This window comes from Orbicella faveolata, unplaced genomic scaffold, assembly GCF_042242905.1.
Source record: "Orbicella faveolata isolate gen_17 unplaced genomic scaffold, um_ofav_v1 contig_1, whole genome shotgun sequence".
Lineage (NCBI taxonomy): Eukaryota > Metazoa > Cnidaria > Anthozoa > Scleractinia > Merulinidae > Orbicella > Orbicella faveolata.
Window position 1 is genome coordinate 4,213,820 of NW_028301536.1, and position 26,181 is coordinate 4,240,000.

The window sequence follows — 26,181 nt, forward strand, 5'->3', positions numbered from 1 at the left end:
AAGAAGTAAAATGACCGTGAAGCGTCTGAGATTTATTCAGAAAAAATCAGAATTTCACGTGGCATGAATAAATTCACAAGGCCTTAGTAGTCTAGAGACAATGGGGATTGAACTGTGCGCGGCAGCTGTCTCGGGGGGAATTGAGCATAGTGAGGCAAGAAAATGCACAATTACAAAATAAAATGTTTAGAAAACATAATAACCTTACATTAGAACAGCGGCCAAAATCTGATGTTTTCCAAATATATTTATTAAATTTAAAAAACTCGCTTTTTTTTCCTTAACCACCGGGATACTTCGTCCTAAATCCATATTTTAGCCATTAAATGTCATTTGAAAAAAGACTTCCTTATTTCTAAATGGGTAAAAACACAGAGTTATTTGTTTTCATCGTGATGGGAACTCTATTGTCCATTTCTTCGTTTGGGAAACTAATTTCGTTTGGGAAACTAGTCTCGGTCTCGGTATAACAAAAGTAATCTGTGATAGTTGTCATTTTTCGAACGCAGTTTATTTCGAGAAAATTTGCCCAGTTTATTTAACATGTCATGCGAATTGTAATCAAACGAAGATGAAATGGTTTGCGAAGAAGCGTTTATTAATTTTTCATAAAACTCAAAAAGCGTAGCGTCCAGGTTTAACGAATCTCGGCTGCATCGTTTACAAGGGTCGCGTTTCGGTCTCATAAGAGAGGAGACAAGAATTCAAAAGTCATGCATTATTTTGCCTTTTTAAATGAGAAGATTTATTGACAGATTTACTCGGGGTCTTTTTTTTTTGTTGTTTATTCCGCTCGACTGTCCAGCTTCCATCCAATTTAGTTTGGCTTCCACTTATGCACATGTCTCCGAAAATGGGATATGTTTGCATTGGGCCAAAGAAAGAAGACCTCTTGTTTACATTAGATGTTGCTTCTTGTTCTAGTCGCACGAAATTCTGACCCTTCGTTGGAGCGTTCAAATTCAAAATATTGACATGTGTGTTGCCTTTTGATGCAAATCAAAGTTTATTATTAAAAATGTTTCCTCCGATTTTTAAGATATTTCTTTTTTTGATACCAAATGCTAAAAGTAACACTAAAATCAACATGCAAAACCATTAACCCGTCTTTACTATTGTGTTCAGCTCTATGTTTAATTTGAGGAAGAATTTTTGAAAATATAAAACTCTGGCCTGTAATTCTAAGTTTTTCGTCCTGTGTGTATTATATTCTTGTCTTAATTTATATTTCAATAGACAAACGACTTCTATTTTTGAAGAACCTCAAGACATCTCCCCTCAGTCTCAATTTGATTTATTATCACTTTCTTATCAAAAAAATTAATTGAAATTCCTTTCTCTTTTCTTAATGAACTTGCTGCTACTTATTCGAATTTTAGGATTTATTAATTTTAAGGCTCTTGGTAGTAAACAACATTTGTTATTACACATTCTAACCAAAAAGGATTTAAATATCCTAGTAACGAAAATGGGACTTCCTCGAATATTTTTTTTCTAGAATATACTGCTCTATCTATTTTAAAAGCTCAAAACCTTTTCGGCTTTTAAGGCTAGCGGCAAATTTACGTTATTTTGAAAACAAATTGCAGGGAAAAATGTGTTCTCAAAAGCCTTAAAATGCACTCATTGTTTTTTTCAGCATGCAATAAGGCAAGATGATTTTGGGATGAAAACACAGATGAACATGTGAACATAAATGTAACATGTTTGCCAATCGCCCACAATTTGCAAATTAAAATGAAATCTGCTCATTCTACTTCGCATAATAAATCGAGGATTTGAATATCTAAACTTTCGGTTAATTGCATAACGAGAATTTAAAACACTCCTGAGTTAGAAGAATAGAAGTTAATATCCGTGGGAAGTGTGGGTCTGATTTCTTGTGACGCAAGTCAGGTTTTGTTTTAGGTGATTAATGCCACTGTCCCACGCTTTCTTTGAGCTGAAAAATTGATCTTTCTTGTTTACAACAATGTGGCCTTCTGTTGAATGACAACGAAATCTATTGAGAGTCACGGTTGAGATTTAATCTAACACAGAATATCGGATTTTTAAGAGCCAATAAAACTAGAAGGCCAAATATCACGGTATATCCTGTTTTCGATTTTTTTAAGTTGAAAATTTGGGTGCACAAATAACGATTTTACGAGTAAAATAGTTTTTAGCTGTTTGTTGCTTTGGGCAAACTTTTATTTTATCAATCTAAGATAAATTAATTTTATCACTAATTTTTCTCGGCTTTTTGCAAAGCGACATAGTGTATTTTTTTTGCTTCGTTTTGTTTTGTTTTGTTTTTCCTTTTACTGCGGTTCAGTAAAACAATCTATTGTGAAATCTTAAATGTAGAAATCATTGCATCTGTAAACTTGATAATAACCGATAAAATAAGAACCCGTGCACCCTGAGAGACTATTCCCACGCCACATCTGTCATTAAATGATCACAAATCAAATTTAAGTGTCGAAAATATATTTTCCTTTCCAGAGAAAATACGTTGCTTTAAACAGATACCTCTTTTGTTATTGATAAACATCTTCACCCCATGCTGTTTGGAGCACAAATATTTGTTTGCTTTAGGTAGAAATGGGTAGATTAATTGCCAAAGTGATGCCATTCTTTGCGAGAATTCTCTTGAATACCCAAGAAGATAATTTCAGTATCACCACGCACAATCAGTGTCAATAAATTCTTATTTATCATTATTTTAAGGGATTTTAGATCACAGATAAAATCCATCGCGTTCAATTGTCTGGTCGTAAAATGCTTGCATCACTTAAGATTGTAGAATCTTAGTACAATATTCGATAAGATTAAACTTCAATTTGAATTTCGCGTTTTCTACGTTCAGAGAACAATTTTTAGGGATATTCTCTACGATTGTGGCAATACATCGATCTTTCCTTAAAATTTTGAACGACAATGAGATGAATCCTAAAAATTGTATCTCTAAATATTCATCAAGGGAAAAAGATTTATAATTCTAGAGATTTGTTTGTCGTAAAAGACATTGTTGACCCTTATGTTGGCTGTAGGTCTTCCTCTTGTTATCAATCTTCGCAAATTACAAATTATGGAAAACTAAGCTTTCAGAACATTAGCTTACAAGGGGTTTATATCCTAGCACGCAATATGGACGTATTGCGAACTTGTCTCTTATTTGTAGTGAGTACAGTTTTCCTCTTCCCTCCACGAAAATGTTCTACGGGCAAATATGATACTGTCAGAGTCTCACGAGAACAGACTTCAAATCATTCCGTTTTTTACAGCATGCTAGAAAAGGAATTTTCCCTTAAGATTTGCGTGCAAAGGGTAAATTTAAAGGTTTGAAATTGTTAGTTTCCATTGTATTTTTCTCTCGAAGTGCGATCCAAAAGGAAGACTTGCTGTTTTGTTGTGCTTGTTTTCTGGGAGTCGCGACCTGGTCGTGTGTTACAACCCAGTTTCTCCCAACGAAATCATTTGCTAAAAATGCACTATTTCTCAGAGATTATGACGCATTCAAGGCACTTATGTTTGTTCTTTCGCGCTGTTGGAAAAAATTATCTGTTTCTTATTCTCAGCATGATAGTTAAGAAGATTGACAGCCAGCTAACTAAGCTGTTCATGTTTCCCAGCTAAGTAAAACCATCGGTAGAAAAGAGTTTATGGTCAGCGGATATCGCACCAACCCAGTCTTCCGTTGCGTTTAACTGACAATGAATAGTACCCATGTACCGTAGCAGTTTTTCACTGGATCTTAATCCAGCCAGTACCGAATTAATAACTTCCATGAGTTAATTTTCAAAGAATAGAAACTTTTCTCAGTGATATTTTCCCAGGACAAAGGCTACTGTAAATAAGAGTCTCCAGACAGTTTGAATTTCTTAGGGGAAGAGAACCGCTGGGTGCTGCTCAAGACAAAAATTTTCCCAATTTTCTTGCTGTTCCACTTGGTAAGCGGAGAATCCTTTTTTCGACGTGTGCTTTGCACAAAACTCTGCACTTCCCTTCAGTCTTGTCTCTGGCAGAACATTATATCGCTGTGGTTCCAGTTCCGTTAACAAGTACTACTTCGCCCAAAACAACAAAATAGAAATCGCGATGACTGAAAACAAATTTACTTATTCCAGAGGCCTCCGTTCTTTGTGTTTTATTAATATTATTCTTCGATACAAGTTTTATTACAACACAATCTTTAATATGTTATGCGATGTACCCACGAGTTTCTCTATCTAATTACTTGATGATTATCAATTTTTTTTCTCCCTTCCTGATGCTAGGAATTTTGGCGGGAACAAATATATTTTCACGGCGTTCCCCTGCAATGGTTTGTACCGACAACAAGTAATCTCTATGTTAACATAGAAATTATCTATACCGTTTAAGTTTCCATTTGATAGAAAGAATGATTTTAAAATGGAACGGTTCGGCATATCTGACTAAAACGATTTGAATAGAAGTGCTTGATTTTCACTGAGCTATCAGTTAAGCTTTCGATTTCTCAGTTATCTCTTAGCTCTGATAAATATCAATTGTTGCTTCTCATTAATATTTGCTTTTAAGGTAATGCATGTTTCCGTCGGCGTCCACGGTCTCTTGCCAAGAATGAAGAGGCCTATTTCGTATATGGTGCAGATTTGAATAGAAATGCTCTACAAAACCTTTGCCTCACCGTGACGAGAAAAATCCTTTGCATGGAAACATAAGTAGGTAAAAGGCTTATGCTTTCTAATGTATTGTTATTCAAATTCGGCGCAACTTGTGCTATCAGTCTATCATGATCATCTATCTGATGAGGCAGGAAAACACACAAGGTTCATTAAACGGCTTGCGAAATCTATTTTTCAATTCCACGTGGCCACGTTACTTCAAAACCTGACGCTTCTTTAGTTTTTTGGCCGTAGGTGATAACTTTAATTTAGCCATGTCACTTACTTTTATTCTATGTGTATAATCCCGTAGAAAATACAGCCAATCAGAGTACAGAAAGCTGTCGTATGCTCAACAGTATTGCACCCAATCTTGCCATCGTGCGCTGCGATCTTATTCCCGCCAAAATTTGGCATGCGACACCAGTTCCAGTTTTTCTTAAATATTTTTTAAGCCCTGTCAGAGCCAAATTTTTCCCTCGGCTTTGATTTTGAGGTCAAAAACCAGCCGAAAATGAAAATTTGAACCAAAACACCACGAAATGATCAGAAGATCGTAAACAATAAAAAGCCTAGGTAAGGTATAAAATAATTATGCAACGTTCTCGTATAGTATGGCATGGAATATCCCACTTTTATACCGTGCCATAGAAACTAGGCTAATCAAAATGCGGGAAAGCCGTTTTATATTCGACAGTATTACATTCAAACCTCCCATCATGCACTGCGCGTATGTTGCATTGATTGTGTTGGCCACTGTATCTTTATGGCATGTTATAAAATAGTTATGCAACGCTCTCTCGTGCTATGCCATGGAATATTCCACTTGTCACCTGTATTTTCTATTTTTTCTTATAGGTCCTTGAAGCTTATCTGCCAAATGAGAACGCTATGGTGCGATAATGTTACTTTTGTAATAGACATAGTTGGTTTCTATAAGCATGCTGATAATTATAATAAAGGACATATTTATAATTCTTTAAAAATTGCGTCATTGACGCTATCGCTTAACCCGTTGACTACCAATTTTTTACCCAAAAATGCCGTATTTAACCGTCAAATCAATTTTTTGGCTGCCATGACGCTAAATGGGCCTATGTTTTGCTGAAAAAGCTATTTTTTACCAAAAAAGATAGATTTCCTGAAGATTAGGTACAAAAATGTGCGATATTTCAATTTGGTGCTTGCATTTTGGCTTATGCGCATTGGTTTTTTTGCGGTTACCCGTTCCGATTTTTTTTTTTTCTTGCCCCTTTTCTTTCCTTTTTCTCGGCCCTTTTAATTTCGCTACCGTTTGCGTTGCATATTCTTTCTGGCTGCCTTAAAAAGTTGGGTGTTAATTTTGGGCACAGCCTAGAAATGGGACCTTCATTGTATAGTGGGGCATTATACCACCATTTTTGCACCAAAACTGATAACGTTTTTCAATTCGCTACGTCAGAATGCCGTCGATATCCAAAACCGACAGTTGTGCGTCGTGTGTACAGACCTCACTACGTACGGTCAGTTTTCTCGACCACAGTCAAGATTCTCTCATACAGACCTCCTACTCGGTTAATAAGAGCTAAATATTTTTTAGGAAACAGCTGGTTAACATGACTAATTTTATTTTAAAGTTACAAAAAATTAATATTTTACAGGTTCAGTGCACCGTCACTTACCGCGGAAACAAGCATCTTCTGAGAAGTAAAGACCATCAAAAAGGAGGGAGAAGAGCCACCAAGGGAAAACAACCGAGGAGGCAGGCAGTGGAATGTACTTTGAATGGAAATGCGGAAGTAAGAGAAGCAGAAAAGGTTATGTGGATAAGGTTCAGAATTTTCGAAGGTTTACCACTTAAGAGTAAAGGGTTCCACTTGGGCTTACCACTAACTTGCCCGTGCAATCGCTGTAGATTCTGCTGTCCCTATGCTCGTCTATTACATTCTAGGTTCGCTGTGCGTCCCTTTCCCCCCCCCCCCCCCCCCCCGATTTACCCGAGCATTTCTTCCATTGGCTCCCATTACGTCGTCCCCTTCTGCGTTCTCCCACGTTTTCTTAATGAGTCCCCCGCTAAGGTCGTTGCTTCATTCTAAGTGATTCGCCAGTTGGATGCCCTCGTGCATTTGCTCGTCAGTTATACTCCGACGAATGAACGGAAATGTGAACATGGGAGACTCAGAGAGCGTTGAAAGTGTACTAGTAGAAAATAGATAGGAAAGGTTAAATCTGATAGAGTAACTAATCTAGTCTTGTCCAGTACTGAACTTTTAAGTTTCTCATCATGGCACATTTCCCAAAGCAAGATAACAGTGGCAATAACCACCACAACATTCTAGGTGCATATATAAACCTAGGGAATAGCCTAGCTCGCTATATTAGTCTCCCGTAGACCAGCGGTTCAACGCCCTAAGGCGGACACAAAAAGCAAAAAAAAAACTTCCAGAGCTAATCTCAAATTCCTTTCTTTGTGTAACACCTACTTTTTTTTTTTTTCGTCTGACCTAAGTTAGTAGAAATGCTTTTAAAGAGCAGTGATCAAACTTAAGTTACCGTAGAATTCCCACAAGCTATTCCTTAATCCTCCTTCTTTGATTCTTATAACCAATATGAGAAAGCATCGATGACTTTGTACAAAAGAGCGCAAATTGAACACGAATCTCTGCGAAAGAGTTAACAATGGACTTAACAAAGAAAACATTTATCAGAATGCAAGGCCAACCAAAAATCAGTTCCTTTCAACCTTTTTAGTTAGCCCAAAACTATTCGTCCGGCCATTTAATTTGGCTTAAGGATGAACGAATCGTGTGATAACAGAAATGTAAATGATTAATCAGTTATTGTAAACAAGGTTTGAATGTTTAAATGAACGCTACCGAATTCATTTTTAAAATGAGGGAAAGGGATCGACAGACACCTAAGATTGTTAAAATAATGAATAACATTTGAATAAATGGCCTATTGAGTATGTTTGACTCATACGGGTTCACGTGGACTCATATATAAACAAAGAAAATGCAAAACGTGCTCAGTGCAAAGCGTGCAAAGGGTGTTGTCGTTAAAATTTGTGAAGCATTTGTTAGCTGATTGGTCTACCAGTATTTTGCACATTCATGATGACTATTGCTGTCCTGAGGTGCTTGTTTGTCATTTTGAGATGTTTGCTGTCGGAGAAAGATGTGTACTGTTCCCTTCTACACGAGAAGCAAATTCTCACTTTGAAGAAGAAATGGCGACTACCTTTGGGGATGGACAGTCGGTTGACACTCATTTCGGAAAGATTTCCGTATAACCCCATACATTTATTATTCATACAGTTCTTTGTTAACTAAACAATAGCGAAAACAATAGCGCTCCTTTGAGACTTATCTGATTTGAATAACTCTAAATTTTACCTTATTTTTTCTAAGTGTCGCATACTTTTAGACTTTTGTATCTGACACTGAAAAGTAATTCAGTGTTTTTAACAAGTAAAAAAATGTAACATACCGACAGTGACTGGATTTTTTGATTGATCAGTGTGTTTGTTTAGAGAGTGAGTTGTTAATAATGCACAAGAGACGATATAGGAGCATATAGCAGGCATATATTGGAGAAGAGAAGGTAGGAACGGAAAAAGGAATTAGAAGTGCCACCCAAGCCTGTTCGCCTTAAAAGAATCTACCTGGACATACTAAAAGAAGCCATATTACCATTAAAACGGATTAACTCTGTGCTGCTGTAACCAGGGGCGTAGCGTCCATATACGCACGTATGCCCGTGCGTACAGCTGAAATCTGGAAAAAAAAATTATTCCCTTGTAGCATTTGTCAAAGTTATCATAAAATAGGACCGATTTTTCAATTTCGAATTATACTGGCCCGTGTGTTTGTTTTTCCAGTACCTTTCAATTAATCCATAAACGACAAGAAACGTTATTTGGCTTCCTGGACTTGTTAACTCTCTAGTTGTTTTAGGAAGCCAACACCCTTTTAGTTTTAATTCTATATTCCAGCGAAGCTCACTGAGCTAACAGAAAGAGCCGTTAATGATATCTACAACTACTTTGGGAGTGACATGGACATCTCTGAGGGCGAATTCAAATCCGAGGTCAAAAGATGGAGGCAAAAGTGGAGTGGAATAGATGGTAATGTGAAGCCAAAGACTTTGGTTGAGACTCTTGATCATGGTAACCCTAAATTCTATCCCGGAGTTTATGTTGCTGTGATAACATTGTTGACGTATCCTGTGTCAAATTGCACTGCAATCTCGTTCCCAGAGTCTCCGTTCTCCTTGACCAGCGGTCGGAAAACGAGAGCTCTGGAAGCAACCATTTCAGGCGTGCGCCATAGATGCAGACTGCGCAGCGAAACTGGATGGGCAGAATTCGGTTGTTTCAAAATGGTTGCTCCCAGAGCTCTCATTTTCCGACCGCTGGTCAAGGAGAACGGAGACTCTGGGAACGAGATTGCTTGCACTGCTGAGCGTAGTTTCAGCAATATGAAGAGATTGAAAACGCCCTCACAAAGTACCATGGCAGACGGGAGATTGAGCTCTTTAACAAGTTTGCATATTCGCAAGTACAAGGACGTTGACATTGATGATGTTATAACAGAGTTCGCCAGTCTAAAGAGTAGACGTCTTGCCCTTTGCTTGTAAACCCCCTGTTTTTACCATTGTCTTACCCCATTCTTTGTTGTAGGTTACCGAAAACTAACAACTAACTACGGCATTTTCCGTCGCATTTATTTATGAAAAAAGTTCCGCGAAAATAGTTCGAAATGGCATTTCTGAAATCCTAAATTTCAAAATTTTCTGGGGGAGCATGCCCCCAGACCCCCCTAGTTTGGGGCGCCTTCGGCGCTCCCAATTTCCGCGCTGTGCGTACACCTTCAAAATCTCACGCTATGCCCCTGGTAACTGAGGATCATGTATTAAGTGTTTGTTTAATTTTCACCAGGGGCGGGGCAGAAGACTCCAGAAAATTTCGTACAGGCACATCCAACAAAAGATGACGTCACATCCGGTTTAAACTGCGCTTCGCGGCTCGTTTCACAAAGCGAGAAAATGGCGTTTTGATTACTCACGATTTCCCTCTATTTGTAAAGCATCAGTTTCGTTTCATTTTATATTGAGGATGAAAAGATGTTGCAGACACATTACTTCGACATTTTAAGCAAAAATTTCGGGAAAAGAGAAACGTTTATTATTGTTTTGAAGCAAAATAACGGAGAGCCTTCCGTCATCGTCGGGCGAATTTTACACATTTTCAAAACTGGTGTTGTTCCGACTTTTGGTTCTTGTTGTTCGTGATTTAGTGATAACAGTAAGTGCAATAGCCTATAATGTTAACAACAACCTGGATGAGGTATTTCTGGCCATAGTTTGCACTGTGTACTACGGGAACATAATTAACAGAAGCCGTTTAGCTCCAAAAGTCGCTGTCATCAGAGCTTTTGTTGCTCTTGGCTCACGTGTATTGGTAGAAGAGACAAGCTGGATCGCATGCTGAAGGTCAGTACCCCACATTTCTACTTCTCTGGTTGAAGATTGTTGTCTTCAGTTAGATACAGTACATACATATTGGTACTTTGGGGTCATCAGTCTTTCTCTTTGGTTAGTGCTTTTAAAACGCCCAGTAAAAACTTGATTCACGGCATGGAAGTTTGTTTCGCTGGATCGAAATTCGAGCAAGATTTTTAAGTTCTAGTCCTCTTTAAAAGTAATTAAATCAATTATTCAAATCCAAGCCATCAGAGGGAATCTGCCATTGAAGCTGCCCTAAGGTAAGATCCTGTTCAAGGACCTTCCCCTTTGAAAATCGTGGGGGTTTTCTTTGAGGCAACACATGGTCCCATTTATATGGTCTCGCGTACTCGAGATAACCCTCCCCCTGAGGCAACTTTATCAAGTGTTTGTATGTAAAAATGTAGCCCCTGTAGGCCGATTAAAAGTTGACCCTGCATGATTATTCGTAACTCTTACTGAATAATCAAATGCGCAACTATCCCTTTTTGTTTAAGTTTCCCTCAGTCATTTGATCACAGTGGGTTTTGCTGAGTTAATTTTCTCTTCTTTGATACAAATTGCTGCTTTAAATCTTAAATCTAGGTATTACGTGACAATTGCCATCCTGACAGTTGTTCCAGTTAGGCGAGCCAAAGTGTTTATGTATACTCAAAGAAAAGTTGTTGGTTACTTTATAATTACCTGCCAAGATGAGTCAACTTGCCCACCTGAATTGTCCCACCCCCAAGTCTGGTTCGTGATCCTCATGTAAATGGTTGGTTGAATTTTGCAAAGAAATAAGTGAAAGTTAGCTCTGCCAGGGTAATTTGGGGAAAGGGTTCTCTCTGGCACACAAGAGCCATTTTGTTTTATGTCCATTTTCCCTCTTCCTCCTCCAACTGATTATGCAAAATATACTGCCCAAAATCTTTATGGGTACTGGTGTTTGAGTGTCATCTTTATCATTACTGTGGAATGTACCTCACCTTACAGGCACCCCTGTTAACACAGCCACCTCATTATTATGGCCACTCTATTCTGGCTCAAACAAAAGCTCAGTCTGTCATTTTCTTATTTATTAATTATACAGCCAGATTTTTGTGGCCTGTTGGTGACCAGATTAACAGAATTCTGGCACATTGTAGGAGTAATTTATGCAATTTACAGTAAGCAACAGGCATCATTTTGATGGTGAAATCCCATGCATACATGTAACTATTGATTATTTTGAGATTTTATCTTTATTACTGTATGTCAACAAGGCAATATTTTGATTCCAGTGCTCCAGCAGGAGGGGGAGGGGGGGGGGGACTCTCCTCTATGTGCTATATATAGCTATGTGCAGCCCCAAAGGGTATGGTTATTCAGCCATTTTGGTCATAAATACTCTAGAGTAAGGCTTTTGCCCTCTAGTCTTTAATTTGGTATGTTTTTTAGAATAAGCTACCTCAATTTTCATCATTATCGATAAGACCATCAACAAAAGTCCTTCAAAACTTATGTTCAGGGCAACTGTAGCAGTCGCAACAGTCATAAATGGGGTAGGGAAAATCGCAGATTATGGTCATAAATAGGTTAAGGGTTTTACTTTTGTGAAGAGGGCCACACTGACCCCCACCCAATTTTTCTGGGATGTACCAAACACATTTTCTTAGCAGTTACTACAGTCTTGCTTTAGTAAATCAAAATATTGCTTGCTGCCAGGTACTTTATAAAAGTATAACCCCTCCAGAAGCCTTCACAAAGTACATGTAATATCAGGTGCTAACAATAATTTTTTTTGCAGCTGATTAAAATTTAGTATTAAATTGTACTGAACTGGTGCAGATTTAATATACATTATATTTTGTCACACTTAGTTCACTTATTTTAAGACTACTCAGCAGCAACAAGTACCTCTTGTATGACCATGCAGTAACAGTATATTCAAAAAAAAAATTCATGTATATGTATTACTATCCTGCCTGGAAGAGTGTGTAGAGAGAGCACACAGTGCAGTGCCCTACTGTATGTTTTTTGTTAGGTATAATAATCTTAAATTTAGAAGACTCATATTGATCTTTTAGGATTCACAAAAAAGTTGATATCTTGGCAACTCTCCTTTAGGTGTGTCACTTCACAATAAATTAGCAGTTTGGTATGTTGTAGCATAGAACTTTAATTAATTAAGTCATCGCACCGGTATCAGAAAGGTGATGGGTTGGAATCCAGTTCACACCTAATTTTTTTTTCAGGCTATAATTTCACCTTAGTTTGCTTAAGTTGTGTATAGTTGCAATGATCAATCATGTCTTCATTAGTCAGTAAATGTATATATGTCACACTGACTTATACTTTAACATTTGTCTTAAAGTTTGTGTATTTGTTTTATTGTGTGGTTCTAGAAAATGTCCATACCCACCCCAAGGAGATTATTGGAAATTCCAAGGATGGGGAGGGTCTCAAAAGCCAAACTTTTTAAAGAAATGTATTAATCAAATTTGGAATTTCCATAGGGATGGGATGGGGAGATCTCTGTTTAATAAATACATAAATAATATGTACAGACCCATTATCTGATGTGAAGACTGTGCAACATATCCTGGCCAACGAGTTGCCAAGGTGTAGCATCCTTGTTATCAATTTCAAGTACCAAATTAAAGACAATCAGCATGTTAGATGGGAGAGGGGAATTTTTCAAAATGTCAAACTAAAAATATATTATATACTTTCCAAACTCAGTCATGTTAGTAGTGTTAGTGTCTATTTATTTATTTATTTATTAATTAATTAATTAATTAATTAATACCTGTAGAGATAGTCATACATTCTTGCAAATATTCTGGCAGTCTCCCACATACCATTTAGATCATCCAGTCCCCCAGGAAAGTTATTGTAATTTATCGTCCATGTAAACTACTGAACCATGGGCTCCAGTGGGGGCAGTGCTATTACGATGCAATTTGCAGATCTGCTACATAATATGAGCTTAACAGTTTTGTTCCCATGGCAACAGACTTCATTTCAGACCTTCCCTGATATTTTGGGCTTTTCTGGCCACCTTTGGAGTTCCATTTTGATATTTGCCAATGGTGCTTCATCTGCATGATCCAGCAAGCCTATTAAATAGTAAGGTCCAAGTCAAATGTTTTTCAAGCTGAAAATCACTGCATTATTGAAATTGGGTTAGAGGGGACTGGAAAAGATTGAGTTGCCAATTGGGAACATATTTTTTATAGTCATATTAGTGTGTTGCCAGTAGAACTAAAAGGCTACCAAGTTTCAATGATCTCTGCGTTATATATGGTCTGCACTTGATGTAACATTGGGTTTGGTGTATGACATCATCAGTCCTCTCATTTGCATATATTTTACACATTTTGAACTTAAATATCTCCAGAACTAATGCAGATATTTGCAAAGGTAAACAGCACTTGTAATCTATAGTGGAATTCTATTTGATACTCCTAAAAATTCTGAATCAAGGGGTAAAAATTTGATGATAGCAGCATGCCAAATCATTGAGTTGAATTTATGATGCTGACATTTACATGTACTGTAAGGTGTTGAAGAGAATTTTGGAGGGGAATTTGGTGTGTTTATTGAATTGCCAGAGGTTGGTTGGTTGGTTTTGTTATTGCTTTGTCGTTATCTTCCATGTATTTTTTTTCAAAAGCAGAGTGGTTGGTGGCAAAATTAAAGCAAAACTGGCAATATTCTCACTTACCTGTGTTTCTAAAGTCATGTTTTTAGGTTTTTGTGGTCAATCTATTAGTAGCTGCACTGTCTTAAATTACAATAGAAAAGATGTGATATTAATTATGTAAGTTATACTTTGGTATCGTTCATACCAAAATTATAGTAATTTTTTGGTTCAATGTTTGCCTCTGCATTAATTTGATTTAACTACTGTACTTTATTTTTTAACCGAATTTAATTCTGTCGAAAGGGAGGTGGGAATCTGAGAGCAATGGTAAACTAGACCAACAAATATACGGAAATCTGCCACCATTGCTTTCATGGCTGAGTGGAGATGAATCTAAGTCAGACCAAAATTAGAAAAAAAATTACTGATTTAATGTGATTATGGAGGGTTGAAATGGGATCCTGGCTATGGGAGAGTAGGAATCAGGGCTGAGGGGGGTGGGTGGTGTGCTTGTGAATTTAAGAACCTCTCTGAAAGTGAAAACAAACTGTAGGTTAGAAAAGTTTAAAGCGGAGGTAAAAATTATACTTTGATATATCTTGTTTATTAAGGTGGTGAATGAGCAAATACCCACTTACTGTGAGTCATCGAAACAATGACATAACTTGTGTTTGTCTTTTCTTAGGTGGTTACCTCCTGGCATATACACCCCACACAGGCATACAATGCTATGATTTAGATGATGCAACCTCAGCTTTCCCATGTTTAACAAACATGTAAGAGTATCAGTGGACCAGTGTACAAGTGTGATTTTTCTACTGATAATGAGAATTATAATAAAGATACAAAGCCACTCTGGTGTGATTTATTTAATTATTCCTTAACAGTAAAGTGAACCAGTTAAACAAAAGGTTGCACTCGCTGTAAGATCAGGTGTACAAAAATTAAATAGAAAATTTCACTACATCAATTTTATTAATTAAGTAAACTTCTGTGCAAAATACATTTGGTATGTTGTAATGGTAAGAATATAATATGGAAATTTTTTATGGGAAATGTTTCCATTTAAAAATGTAGCTCAGATGCCACAACTATAATTCTCCTTTCTGTGGTGTTTTCTTTTGTGGTAAATTGTGAAAACAAATTATGTTGACCTACATGTAAGTTAAAAAAATATACAAGTAGTAGCTCTTCTGAAAAAAAAAAAGTTAATTTGTTGTTGTTTCTTCCTGTTCATTTTTTCCTTGAACATTTTTATTTTCCTAATAAGTAGTTTAGCTAGCCATAAAAATGGTTTGTTGTCTCTGAGACCATTTTCAAGATAAAAAAGTGATTTGTATATAAAATTTGAATTTTGGGGGGGTGGGGTTGGGGGGTGGGGACCTTTTCAGAATTTCCCTAGAAAAATCACAAATATTAGGTACAAGGGAAGGGGCAAAAATAGAATTTTAAGTGTTAAAACATATGTTTTCATTATCAGTTTTGGCCTCTCTGTGAATTCAAAGCTGCAAAGTATACTTGAGGATAATGTACGTTATACCCATTTTAATTCAAAATACAAATGGAAACTTATACAGGCAAAAACTAACGATAGATAAATCCGACGTTTCGGCGACATCTTGGCGCCATTGTCAAGGGAAACTAATTAAATATGCGATTTCAAGAGTAACTAAGAGTTCAGAGTTTCTAATTTGCATAAGTTAGACAAAGACTTTAGCGCGAACTGAGTCTGATTGTACATTTAAACACGGTCGTAATTGTTTAATGAGTAACATCTCATTAATGAGACAATCAAACTTGTTGTGGCATTTTTTCAACACGCTAAAACAATTGCGAAGGTCATCCGGAATCCTGCCTGCGTGTCTACCATCATAGTGATTGCGTACTGACGAGGTCTTGCTTCTATGTCCATCAACGCGTACGAACAGATGGCCACGGGTGTAACTGACATAACCAGCATCGCACTGGTCACACTTGAAGTTATACACAACGCATTGTTGATCAATGAGCTGAGGCTTAGGTTCGCTTGTCGGGAACTCCTGGGCAATCTTGCGGCTCGTAAACACCGGTTGAACACTGGTCTGCAGCTTCACACTGAGATCTTTCAACTGTGTCTTCACGATATTAGCAGACTCCTGGTCTTTAAAGGGTATGACAACCCGAGAAGTGTTTTCTGTCGTAGATCTGGACCGTAATGAGGGCTGGTCAGCGACCTTTAAATTTAGGAAGGTTTTGACAGTGGAGTCAACAAGGTGCTTGGGATATTTCAGTTTAGAGAAAACAGACTTCAGTCGTTCGCACTCCTCAGTGAAGTAGGAAACTTGCATTGACAATCACTTGGCACTGTTTTGTTTTCGTAGTAATTGCTTTTTTCACAAAACAATTTGAACATCTTTTGTTACACAAGCTGGGAGGGGGGAGAGGTCCATTACCCCTTACCCTTTTGTATACATTTGTACCATTTTGATAGAAATGGCACCTCTTTTAATGTGTCGACCTTACATTGCAAAAGGGTAAATGTGCCCCTTTAAAAAACCTGTTTAAGAATACTGCATGCCTTTTCTATTCCCTTGGAAAGAAGTTAATAAACAATATTATAGAATCTCTTCATTCTGGCTGAGGAGAGTAAATGAAATCTTTTCAACAACATTTTAGAACCAGAAGAATGGAATCCCTAAATGACAGATTTTCCTACCCTTTCATACACCTCAACTTGTGAAATCCCTATCATTTTATATCTGAAGCCTGAAAAAGGTACTCATCTTGAGCTGAGCCTCCCCATATAGGTCATTACAGAGAGCCTTCCCACATACACAAGTCAGGAACTCTTGACAAGTACTTTAAGTAGTGATGAAGCACAAACTTGTTGCTCTCTGTCAATTTCTAGTACGAAACCTTTTACTTTGCTGATCTGGTCCAAGTTCACAGACACTGGCATCACTCTCACGACACTGACTCTATCAGTGTCACTCAGTCTGATTCTTCAGTTTCACTGCACCATGCTTCATCATCACTCATCATTGTTAGACATGAGTTCATTAGCTTGTAAAATTCACCAGCCTGGCAGTGTCACTATTGGTATTGCCTGTTCCCAGACTTCATTTTATGGCTGGATGTAGGGGCATGAAATTTCACTACTGTTTACGAACAATTTGTTTAGGCGGCATATTGAAAGAGTGATGCATAAATTACTGAAAATTGTCAGTATTGCTAGTGTTCTCTCATTCCCTTAGGAATATCTTGATGTAAGATTACATAGAGAAAGCAAAACTGAAATCAGGAGCCATAATCGGGGACGGAGACCGTAAGTCTTGGGATCCGCGCGCACCTATGATATGGGACAATTTTTCTATTTTTAGAACAAATTGCGCCATCCTGACGTCATATATCCGCGCGGATCCACGCACATGTCGGGGGCTCTCGCGTGGATGTTGTCACGTTGCGTGATCAAATGGTGAGAGTTGAGAGACCTTGAGGGATTATCTTGCGTATTTTTCACAGCGATGGCAGGGAATAAGGCAGGGAATACGAACCAGGGCGCCTATATGTAGTTTTATGCTCTGAGCCAACGGAAAAGGTGGGTTTTTCAGGGTCGAAAACAAGACTTCAATCTCGCGCTGGGAATGAATAATAAGATCTGGTCGCGCTAGTTGTAAGCTTACGCGTATGTTTTTGCGTTTGTTCTGACTTAAGAATATAGCAAGAAAACTCTCTACTCTGGTATCGAGTGAATTTGTGAGTTTCTCAGACAATGGTTAATCATAACCAAAACCTGTTTTGATGGTTTCTTATTGTTTCTGCTTGTTTGGTGAGCTTGCAAAAGTTTTTGAAAGGAAAGTCTGACGCGTACAATTAGCTCATTTGCATAGTGCAGCGCGTGCACTTTCAAGTCCGAGTCGGTGTTTTTAATTGTCAACAAATCTTGACAAAGATTTCTTTCGTTATCTTTTGTGCTGAGATGCTGCAACAAATTTCACGAACGCAAAAAATGCTACTAACATCATGTGGGTTTCTTCAACATAAGCATAGTGAAGTTTTACACTGCGAAAATGAAAATAAACAAGGAGTTTTGATAACTCGATCAACAAAATCGAAATCGTTATTCGAAGTTGATTAAAGAAAGCGTCAACGTAACTTTGCTGATTATTTCTGCTTTATTCACATATTTTCAGCTTAGCTTTTAATATGTTCTCAAACATTTATCAATCTTAAACATATTAAAAAACCATAGAATTATTGTTTGAGTTCGATGTACGTTTTCACACGAAAGTGCGGCGCAAGTACAATTTGTCATGTTTACTGACTGTACAAAACAAGCATCGGTGGGCGCTCTCATTCATCGACAACAGAGAATTTGGTGGATTTTTACACGAATAAAACTGAGCAGTATCTACGGACGTAAAGTTATTGGGCCTTGATGAAACAGCAAGCGTTGCTTACAATTCAGGCGAAACTCAAACTGACCAAACTAGCAATTATTTTGTTTTACTTTTTAGTCGCGATAGACTGGCAAATTGCTCGCAAGCGTGTGGCAAGAGGAGCTAGGAAACTATGAAGTCCTAAAGCTCTGCTATATCTAAATATATCCAGCTAGTTTTTTGCTGTGTCAACATATGTGAAATTTAAAGTGGAATAATGTACAGTTCATGTAAAAGAAGCATCCGTCGGAACACAACTTGGTCAGCGATATATATAAGCTTGAAGCGGAACATACCTAAATTCGACACTGTCTTACTTCACTCAAAGTGCAGCAGCTCACGACGGAAATAGTAAAGAAAAATTCCAACAGACGTAAACGCGTTGAGTTCTGGGCCAAAAACATGAAAAATTTCGGAATTTAGGACGCCATTTCCCCCGCGCGACATCCGCAAAAATCCTCGCAGCATGTACGCGCGTGTGCCGCAGGCGATGGCGCAATTTGTTCTAAAAATAGAATTATTGTCCCATATCATGGGGACAACCTCAATACTAGAAATAGCGCGCGCTTGCGGTCTCCGTCCCCGATTATGGCTCCTGCTGAAATATAATGCACAATTTTTTAGTAACCCTTTAAAATGGGTTGCCAATGTGACAGATAAGGAACTTGGTCTGCAAACAGGGCAAATGAGAGGGTTTGAAGAACTAAAAGGTGCATGCTTGACCTCAGTGGAGGGGGGGGGGGTATTGGAACTTAGCGTTGCTGACGTTTAACACTGTTGAAAGGGAAAAATAAATTTGATTATAAATGAGAAAAAACCACGACATGTCCAAACTACTTCACGGCCTGCCTGTAACGAAGCGTTTATCAATTAAGGGATTGCTGAGGGAAAACATATCTTGTTCAAGGTTCTTAACCAATCGTAACATATTTTATGGCATCAGTTTGAGTCATGAGCAAACACATGAGTTTGTGTTAGTGTCGATCGGCCAGAAAGTTCTGCAAAGCGCGTTATGTGTGTGGGTCTATTATTGCAGTGATACGATTAACAGCACTCAAGTACTCTCGAGTGTTTGGCAACAGTAAATTTTAAAAAATGCGCTTCTGTTAATAAGGTTCCTAGAAACCTGTCATAGTGCATTTCTCTTAATGTGATGCCTACCTAAGAGAATAGGATATTTGAATTGAGTGCAACTTACCTAGAATTCATTATTTCCACACAAACGATGACTCCTGTGGAATTCAGCGAGGAAGAAATGGCGACATTTCGTAAAAAACACGCCTTCAAAACAGCGTGTTTTTGAATAAATAATTAACCTGTCCTTCAAACAAACTGATATGACGAGGAAGAAGACAAAATTTTGTTTATCGTGGCCAAATAAAACGTTAAAAATAGCCGGCCGATTGCAAAATATTGTCATTTTACTTACTGAGAGAACGATTATGCCATATTCAAATTTGATTTTGCCGCTCAGCGCTCTTTTTTACCGGATGTGACGTCATTTTTTGTTGGATGATTCAGATACACAAAAAGTGCCAGGCGTCGCAGAGTGTTCTCCCCCGCCCCTGAATTTTCACACGAAATGTCATGCTGCTCTTGACAGACTTCGCAATAACTTTATAAGGAAATGAACATGTGTGATTTGCGTTAACAAGCGCAACTTAAAACCATTAAGAGTACAACTTCAACAAGTAAATAATAAATGTCTGACACTTTTTTGACGCCTTCAACGACACAGGCAAATATTGAACCTCCTCAAGATATGTGATTGTAAAGTTTTACAGTAATCAAATGAGAAGGAATGTCTTCAAATATGGCCGGGATAGGAAATGGAACGGTAAATTTGAAAAGAAAATCTTAAGCCTATATAATAGAAATTTCAGATTAGAAAATAAAGGAATGAAACAAATGTAACTAAGCCTGTATTTACATAGAGTAAGTTTGTCACTTTTGCTAAGCGACACGAAGCGTTACTGAAAGCAGGTAGCTTGCGGCTCGAATAAATAATATGCATAATTTAAAACATTATTATCTTCCGCGGTCCAGCTTTTCCTGCAGATAAACGGTTTCTTATTTTTGAGTATCGATCTTTGCGCACATTTTGATGTGTGCTAAATGCTACTAAACGCAAAACTATGAATCACGTCGACATCAAAGAGATCAATCCAGTGTTGACATTATGTCAGGGTATCATGCATCTATGAACGGTATCTTAGAAGCTAGCAATTATGTCAAAATGTTTTGAATACCGTAATTCAACTAAATACCGTGATGTTCAATACGGCGTTTCGCGTGTAATGTGAAACCGGGCAAAAATAACATAATGACATATCAGGTGACCTCCTGACCTCAGAGGTCAGTCGAGTTGTTTTTTCAGTGTACGGGGACTGATTTATTTAGTCATGAGTCGACATGAGGCATATGGATATGAGAAACTAATTTGCAGCAAAATACAGTGTTGCAAGTTGAGGCAACATGTTGCACAAAGTATAGACTCGAGTTCTACGTACTCTCTGCAACAAATTTTAGTTTTGCTGCTCGTATTACCACTGAAGCTGCGACTTGTCTCGCAACAAATTTGAATTCAACACTTGTGATTGGCTGTCGCGAAGCGCGGCAAATAAAAAAAAACAAGGCGGTCGGTGAAGGCGAGCCTGAACTCGAAGAAGACCAGTAACTCTCGGAAAGTCATAACTTTGTCCTTTACAAAGACCTCGAGGGCTATCATAGTCTTTGGGACACCTCCTTTGTCCCTTCAAAACAAGCAGGAAAAAAGGCAAAAGGCTTGGAAGAACTGTCGCAAAAATACAACTTTTCGCCTAACTACCTGAAACGACACTGAGTTTCATACTGAGAGAACTTCGCTGGCACGGAAAATTAAGAAGAAAATAACGGCCAGAACTCGAAGTGGAACTTCGTCGAAATGCTAAATTATATTAAAGAAGGCGCCATCTTTATTTACACGCGATTAAGCAATTATACCTGTAGAATTCTGCAGACTTGCAACACTGTATTTTGCTGCGAGAAAGGTTGGTCACATACGTGGTTATATTTTTGCGACAGTTCTTCCAAGCCTTTTGCCTTTTTTCCTGCTTGTTTTTAAGGGACAAACGAGGTGTCCCAAAGACTATGATAGTCCTCGAGGTCTTTGTAAAGGACAAAGTTATGACTTTCCGAGAGTTACTGGTCTTCTTCGAGTTCAGGCTCGCCTTCACCGTCCGCCTTGTTTTTTTTTTTTGTTTTTTTTTATTTGCCGCGCTTCGCGACAGCCAATCACAAGTGTTGAATTCAAATTTGTTGCGAGACAAGTCGCAGCTTCAGTGGTAATACGAGCAGCAAAACTAAAATTTGTTGCAGAGAGTACGTAGAACTCGAGTCTACTTTGTGCAACATGTTGCCTCAACTTGCAACACTGTATTTTGCTGCGAGACAAGTTGGTCACAAACGTGGTAAAACGCGCAACAATGTGTTTCAACTTGCAATGCAACAATGTTGCGAGGCAAGTTGAAGGAAAATGTTGCCCGTATTACCGAACCCTAACAAGCATTTTCTTGTCCTGAAAATTGTGATGTTTATTGAAGAAAAAATGTTTACAGGGAACTTTCTGAGGAATGCAGAAATTTCTGCTGGGAAAAAGATAAGATATAAATGATACCTGCAACTAGAAAACACTTTTAACAATGCTTATTTGTTAATTAAGTTTGGACCATGATGGTTCCCTGAGATGAATTCTGACAAATTGCCTCGTTTTGTGCCCTTGTAGAAGCATAAAACAATTTACGAATACCTTATTGAGGGACATAATTTGGTGAGATTGCATATACTAATACAGTGTGATATAATGGTGTTATCAGCGCACCACGCTACTTGAGCAAACCCCATTAACTCCTGTCTTCGGTTTGTAAGCGTCAATTGTAAAGCTCTAAAAACTGAGCAAGCAGAGATACTTCTGTTTCCCGTTTTTCTTTGTATCGGGGGGTACCAGTATCAACTACGTGTCTTTCCTTTGGTATAATAAAAGAGCAAAGACGAACAATTTAGGATGATTCAGACTTTATTTGTTCGTATGCTTAAATTACAGTCTCGTTAATTTTGTATTTTAGTTATTTTTAAAAGTTGCTAGCGATTCCTGACTTCAGAATTTCATATTTACGTAGTTACTTAAGCGTTTACTTTTCCATGTAATCATTTAACTACTAATCTAAGGCTGTCATCATTAGCACCATCAGCAGGGCCCAGCTGTTGTGTACTGAAATAGAAAAGAAAAACTTGTGATTTCTTCAATCAGTTGTAAATTTTGCTTCCGTTTGTCAGAGAGAAGTGAGGTTATGTCAGTAGCGACTCTATGATTGCACGTTAATAATTTTTATGTCTTAAAAGATATCTTCCATGTTTTACGTCCATGTAGTCAAATACACCTTTATCTTCTTTCAGCAACAGTGGTAAAACTAATGCGAGAAGGGCATATTATTTATTATATTTCAATACCAGAAAGTGAAAAAATACACCAGGAATATTTAGCTAATTGGTATAGTTCTGTACGTATCTGCAGTCATATCTACGATAACCATTCCCTTACGGTCAAAATGAAAAGAATACTTTTAATGATACTAGGAACAGTTCACTTAAGGGTCATGATTACAATCAAATTCATACGTACTTAATCATAGCAACAGCACATAGATGGAGGATATCCACAGTGGTCATAATCATAACCACAGAATGAACTTCCTGGGGGGCAATTACCATACATACACATACCGTTCATAAACGGACAGTTCACTAAAAAAAAGAAAAACTCTTCAGTTCCCAAACTCAACTTCAGACGTATTGTACAACTCAGTTAAACAGAATACAAACAACAAACACTGTTGTTATCAATACAAAGGAACACTTACGTGAACGTTTAGCGCCAACATGCAAGGGATTCTCCAGTTTGTTTTCAAGGCGTGCTCCATGCACGGCAAGAGTCCCCAAAATGCTAAGCAAAAGGCTCAAACGAAACTTAGCTTCCATAACGTTTCTGCGACAAAAACAAAAAAGAGAGTCGGTGAGCTTAGAAAAGCAAAACGTCACTGAGTTCTGTCAAGGATCGAGCGTAGCTCGATCACGTGAAAACAAAGAGCACTTGAAAAGGCTGCAATGTTCTACTGATAAACTATATATTTTTGGTTTTCTGGTTCACACAGATCTGAAAGTTGCAAATATAATGTAAATAGATGTAAATTCTACCCCCCTTCTTTGTTACGAAACTGTCCCTCTAAGAAAGGGTTTGCGAAACAGAAAAACTGCCGGAATTAACAGAGAAGCCAAGACTAAAAGGAGTCTTTCTACCAAAGAAAGTTGCATTAGCAGAAACTACCTATGGTTTGTTTCTTTTCTCACTAGGGCTTATCTATGGGCAAAATACAAGCGAAATCAATTTTTCGACTTGTGCCATTGATAGGCGATTTAGGTCGATTTTTATAGGCATTCACTCTTAAGATTCGACCCTACAGCTACCGACGGAGATTGTTGTGCTGAAAGAAGAATGCGCTTGTCAGTCAACCGAAACGCAAACTAATAAGTCGAGGACTCCCAGGTTATTAGCGTGCGTAAAATGGACTTTTCATTCAAAATAACAGTGAAGTAGAAATGTATTCATTTAACTGAAAGTATACTGAACTTCTTTTCAAGATCTTGCCTAAGGATTTTCCATGATTTCACTAGTACGGAATATGGAAATTTGCGTAGCTTGTGTTCGAACAGTAATTGAATATGCATATACTACGGTCGGTCGACAATAACCAAGCGAAAAGTTACCTCACCTTCGAATATTGTTTGCCGACATCTCTGCTTGTCTCTTATGTTAAAACTATTTTCAATCACTGATCTGGAGAAATAGGCAGAAGTGGAGTACGATTGCATCGCATTTTAACTTGTATTCGGGGGAAATTAACACTTGAATGTAAAAGTGTTTTGACACACCGAAATTTGCACGTTCCGTAAAGTCAAATTACCAACTCTTCGTGTTCATTGACATCTTTATAACTCTTTAAGAGCTCTGAGCTAACTATTCAGTCATTTTTTGTACCTTTATAACCCAAATGGACCGGCAAATTGTCGATCCCGGCCTAAATATAATTATACAACGCGGCGATCTCGACTGGCGACCCGCACTTCGAAATGGAAAAAAATATGTACTTCGCAGCCAAATCCCAGTCCAAATCCCATCGTAGCTAGACTCCGAATTGTAATGCTAGATGATACAGTTCTTTGACTTAAAGTTCTTGTCCAGTTTTGATAAAATATGAATCACAAATAACCCGAAAATGTTTCGACTGCCCTCGAAGCTCAGTCAAAAGTCTCTTGAGTGTTTTAGCCCGGTTCCCGAAGTGACGTCACTAGTAGTCCGACCCAGATCCCACTTTGCGCCGTCGTGAACATGGAAATTACATGTTTAAACGCCTGTAGAAACGCAGGGATTTTATCAATCGAGATAATTTTTTTCAAAGCGGTTCCGACATTTACGTTCTACTCCTGAACAAAAAAGAAAAGAACATACAAATTAAATATAAAGCCACTGTTAAAATTAAGTCCACCAAGTTTGGCTAAGTTTATCCTGCATGCCAGGGAAACTGTAAATATTTTTATTGTCAATAAATCACTCACGTATGCTCATAACTACTCAAAGTACACATAGTTTTAACGCTCAAATTATTGACTACAGGTAAATGTCGGAACCGCTTTGAAAACAACGCCTCAGTTTCAAAACAATTTTTGAGAGAAACCCGTTAAGAGCACAGTCCTTAAATAAATAGAAATATTTATAGTTAAATGTTTTGTTTACGTCGTCAGTATCGATGCAGTTGTTTCACGCAAGGTAACATAAAGAAACCAGTTTCATTGGTTGGCCCGTCTCACTTTTTCCCCAAATATTTATTCAACTTGCCTTAAAAACAGGGACATATTGCGCGCTTTAAGTAAAACGCTAATAACAAAAAACTACCGACAAAAAAACTAAAAAAGCTTGCCGCATACTAGCAACATCGAGAGGTTCTTTTCAAACTACAAAACCGCTCAAAACTAATAAGATAAAAATACTCTCCATGCAAAAATTATTAAAGAATTAGAATGACGGAAACCTTTCAACGAGTTTTGAAAGAATTATTATTAAGAAGGTTGTTAACAAAACAATTGGCAGCTGTTTCATAATCAGTGCGGGTAAAAATATTGTCAATAAGTTTATAGCACCGGAAACCTTCTAGAACAAAGATATAACTATCAAAACAAAACCAAAGAGGTATTATTTATCATTTGTTACTTCCCCGATGTTCTTAAACATTTTCACATGATCCAAAGGCGACATCTTACCCTAGGAATTCGGCCTTTAGCAACAGTTCTCGTGATTTTCAGTTGTTCCGAATCATTTTTCCTTACATTTATATTCGTCCCCGGAGAAAGAATCCATGGCCGCACCCAAGACTTTAAAGCAAACTGATCAAAAAGACTTTTCTTGGGTTTGCAAGGAAGTTTCTCCAAATGGGCATTACAGCTTACTTCACCTGTATCATTAAGAATATATTTATACCGAGAACCCATCGGATATCCTTGCGAGAAAGAGAGCCGGCGACTTGCATTTTTTCATAAAAAATAAAATTATTGTCCTTTACCAATAAGTCTTAGGTAACGTAACGGGAATTCCACCACTAACAACTGGGGAATCCAAATGGATGGGTTTTACGTCTAGCTCTTGTGCAGTCTATTTATCCAGTGTGAAATCTTTGTTACATTTGGGCTTACAGAACTAAGTCTTTTCTTGTCCAGCAAAAATATATAAGAAGAGAACTGAAATAAGGCCGCAAGAATTTAAAAATATTCAAGCTGTTTAGAGATGAAACTTAAAATATCCACTTGGTCTTGGGGGAGATTCGAAATTAAAAGCATCCCCTACAGAGGAAGATTGGAAAATAAACAGTTTTAAACGCACACCGCCGACAGTTAATAATTTTGTAGACAATGTAGCCAGATCAGCATGTAGGAATGTTTTTTTCACGTGTATGTT

General features: G+C 37.7%; 2 protein-coding genes across 3 annotated transcripts in view; one reads left to right on the forward strand and one right to left on the reverse strand.

Annotated features, from left to right (window-relative positions):
* The first annotated feature begins 8,505 nt into the window (after positions 1 to 8,505).
* Positions 8,506 to 14,724, forward strand: LOC149117770 (uncharacterized). 2 transcript variants are annotated; one of them, XM_089285903.1, is made up of 3 exons: positions 8,506 to 10,100; positions 10,698 to 13,689; positions 14,405 to 14,724. In XM_089285903.1, the coding sequence occupies exon 1, from the start codon at positions 8,664 to 8,666 to the stop codon at positions 9,243 to 9,245; it is 582 nt and encodes a 193-aa protein (XP_089142029.1). In that variant the 5' UTR covers positions 8,506 to 8,663; the 3' UTR covers positions 9,246 to 10,100; positions 10,698 to 13,689; positions 14,405 to 14,724. The 2 variants fall into 2 exon arrangements, with proteins under 2 accessions (XP_089142029.1, XP_089142028.1); XM_089285902.1 differs by lacking the exon at positions 10,698 to 13,689.
* A 7,449-nt stretch (positions 14,725 to 22,173) lies between these two features.
* The window catches only part of LOC149117771 (small cysteine-rich protein 1-like), a 21,829-nt gene continuing 17,821 nt past the window's right edge, over positions 22,174 to 26,181 (reverse strand). Inside the window, exons 2-4 of the mRNA XM_089285918.1 lie at positions 23,036 to 23,160; positions 22,798 to 22,919; positions 22,174 to 22,386 (exon numbers count right to left, since the gene is read on the reverse strand). Coding sequence (XP_089142044.1) covers positions 22,798 to 22,919; positions 23,036 to 23,153 — 240 coding nt within the window. The 5' untranslated portion in view covers positions 23,154 to 23,160 and the 3' untranslated portion in view covers positions 22,174 to 22,386. The remainder of the gene's footprint in view (positions 22,387 to 22,797; positions 22,920 to 23,035; positions 23,161 to 26,181) is intronic.

Excerpts from the sequence above, each read along its gene's own strand:
- LOC149117770 (XM_089285903.1), top strand. The coding sequence starts at position 8,664 with ATGGACATCTCTGAGGGCGAATTCAAATCCGAGGTCAAAAGATGGAGG.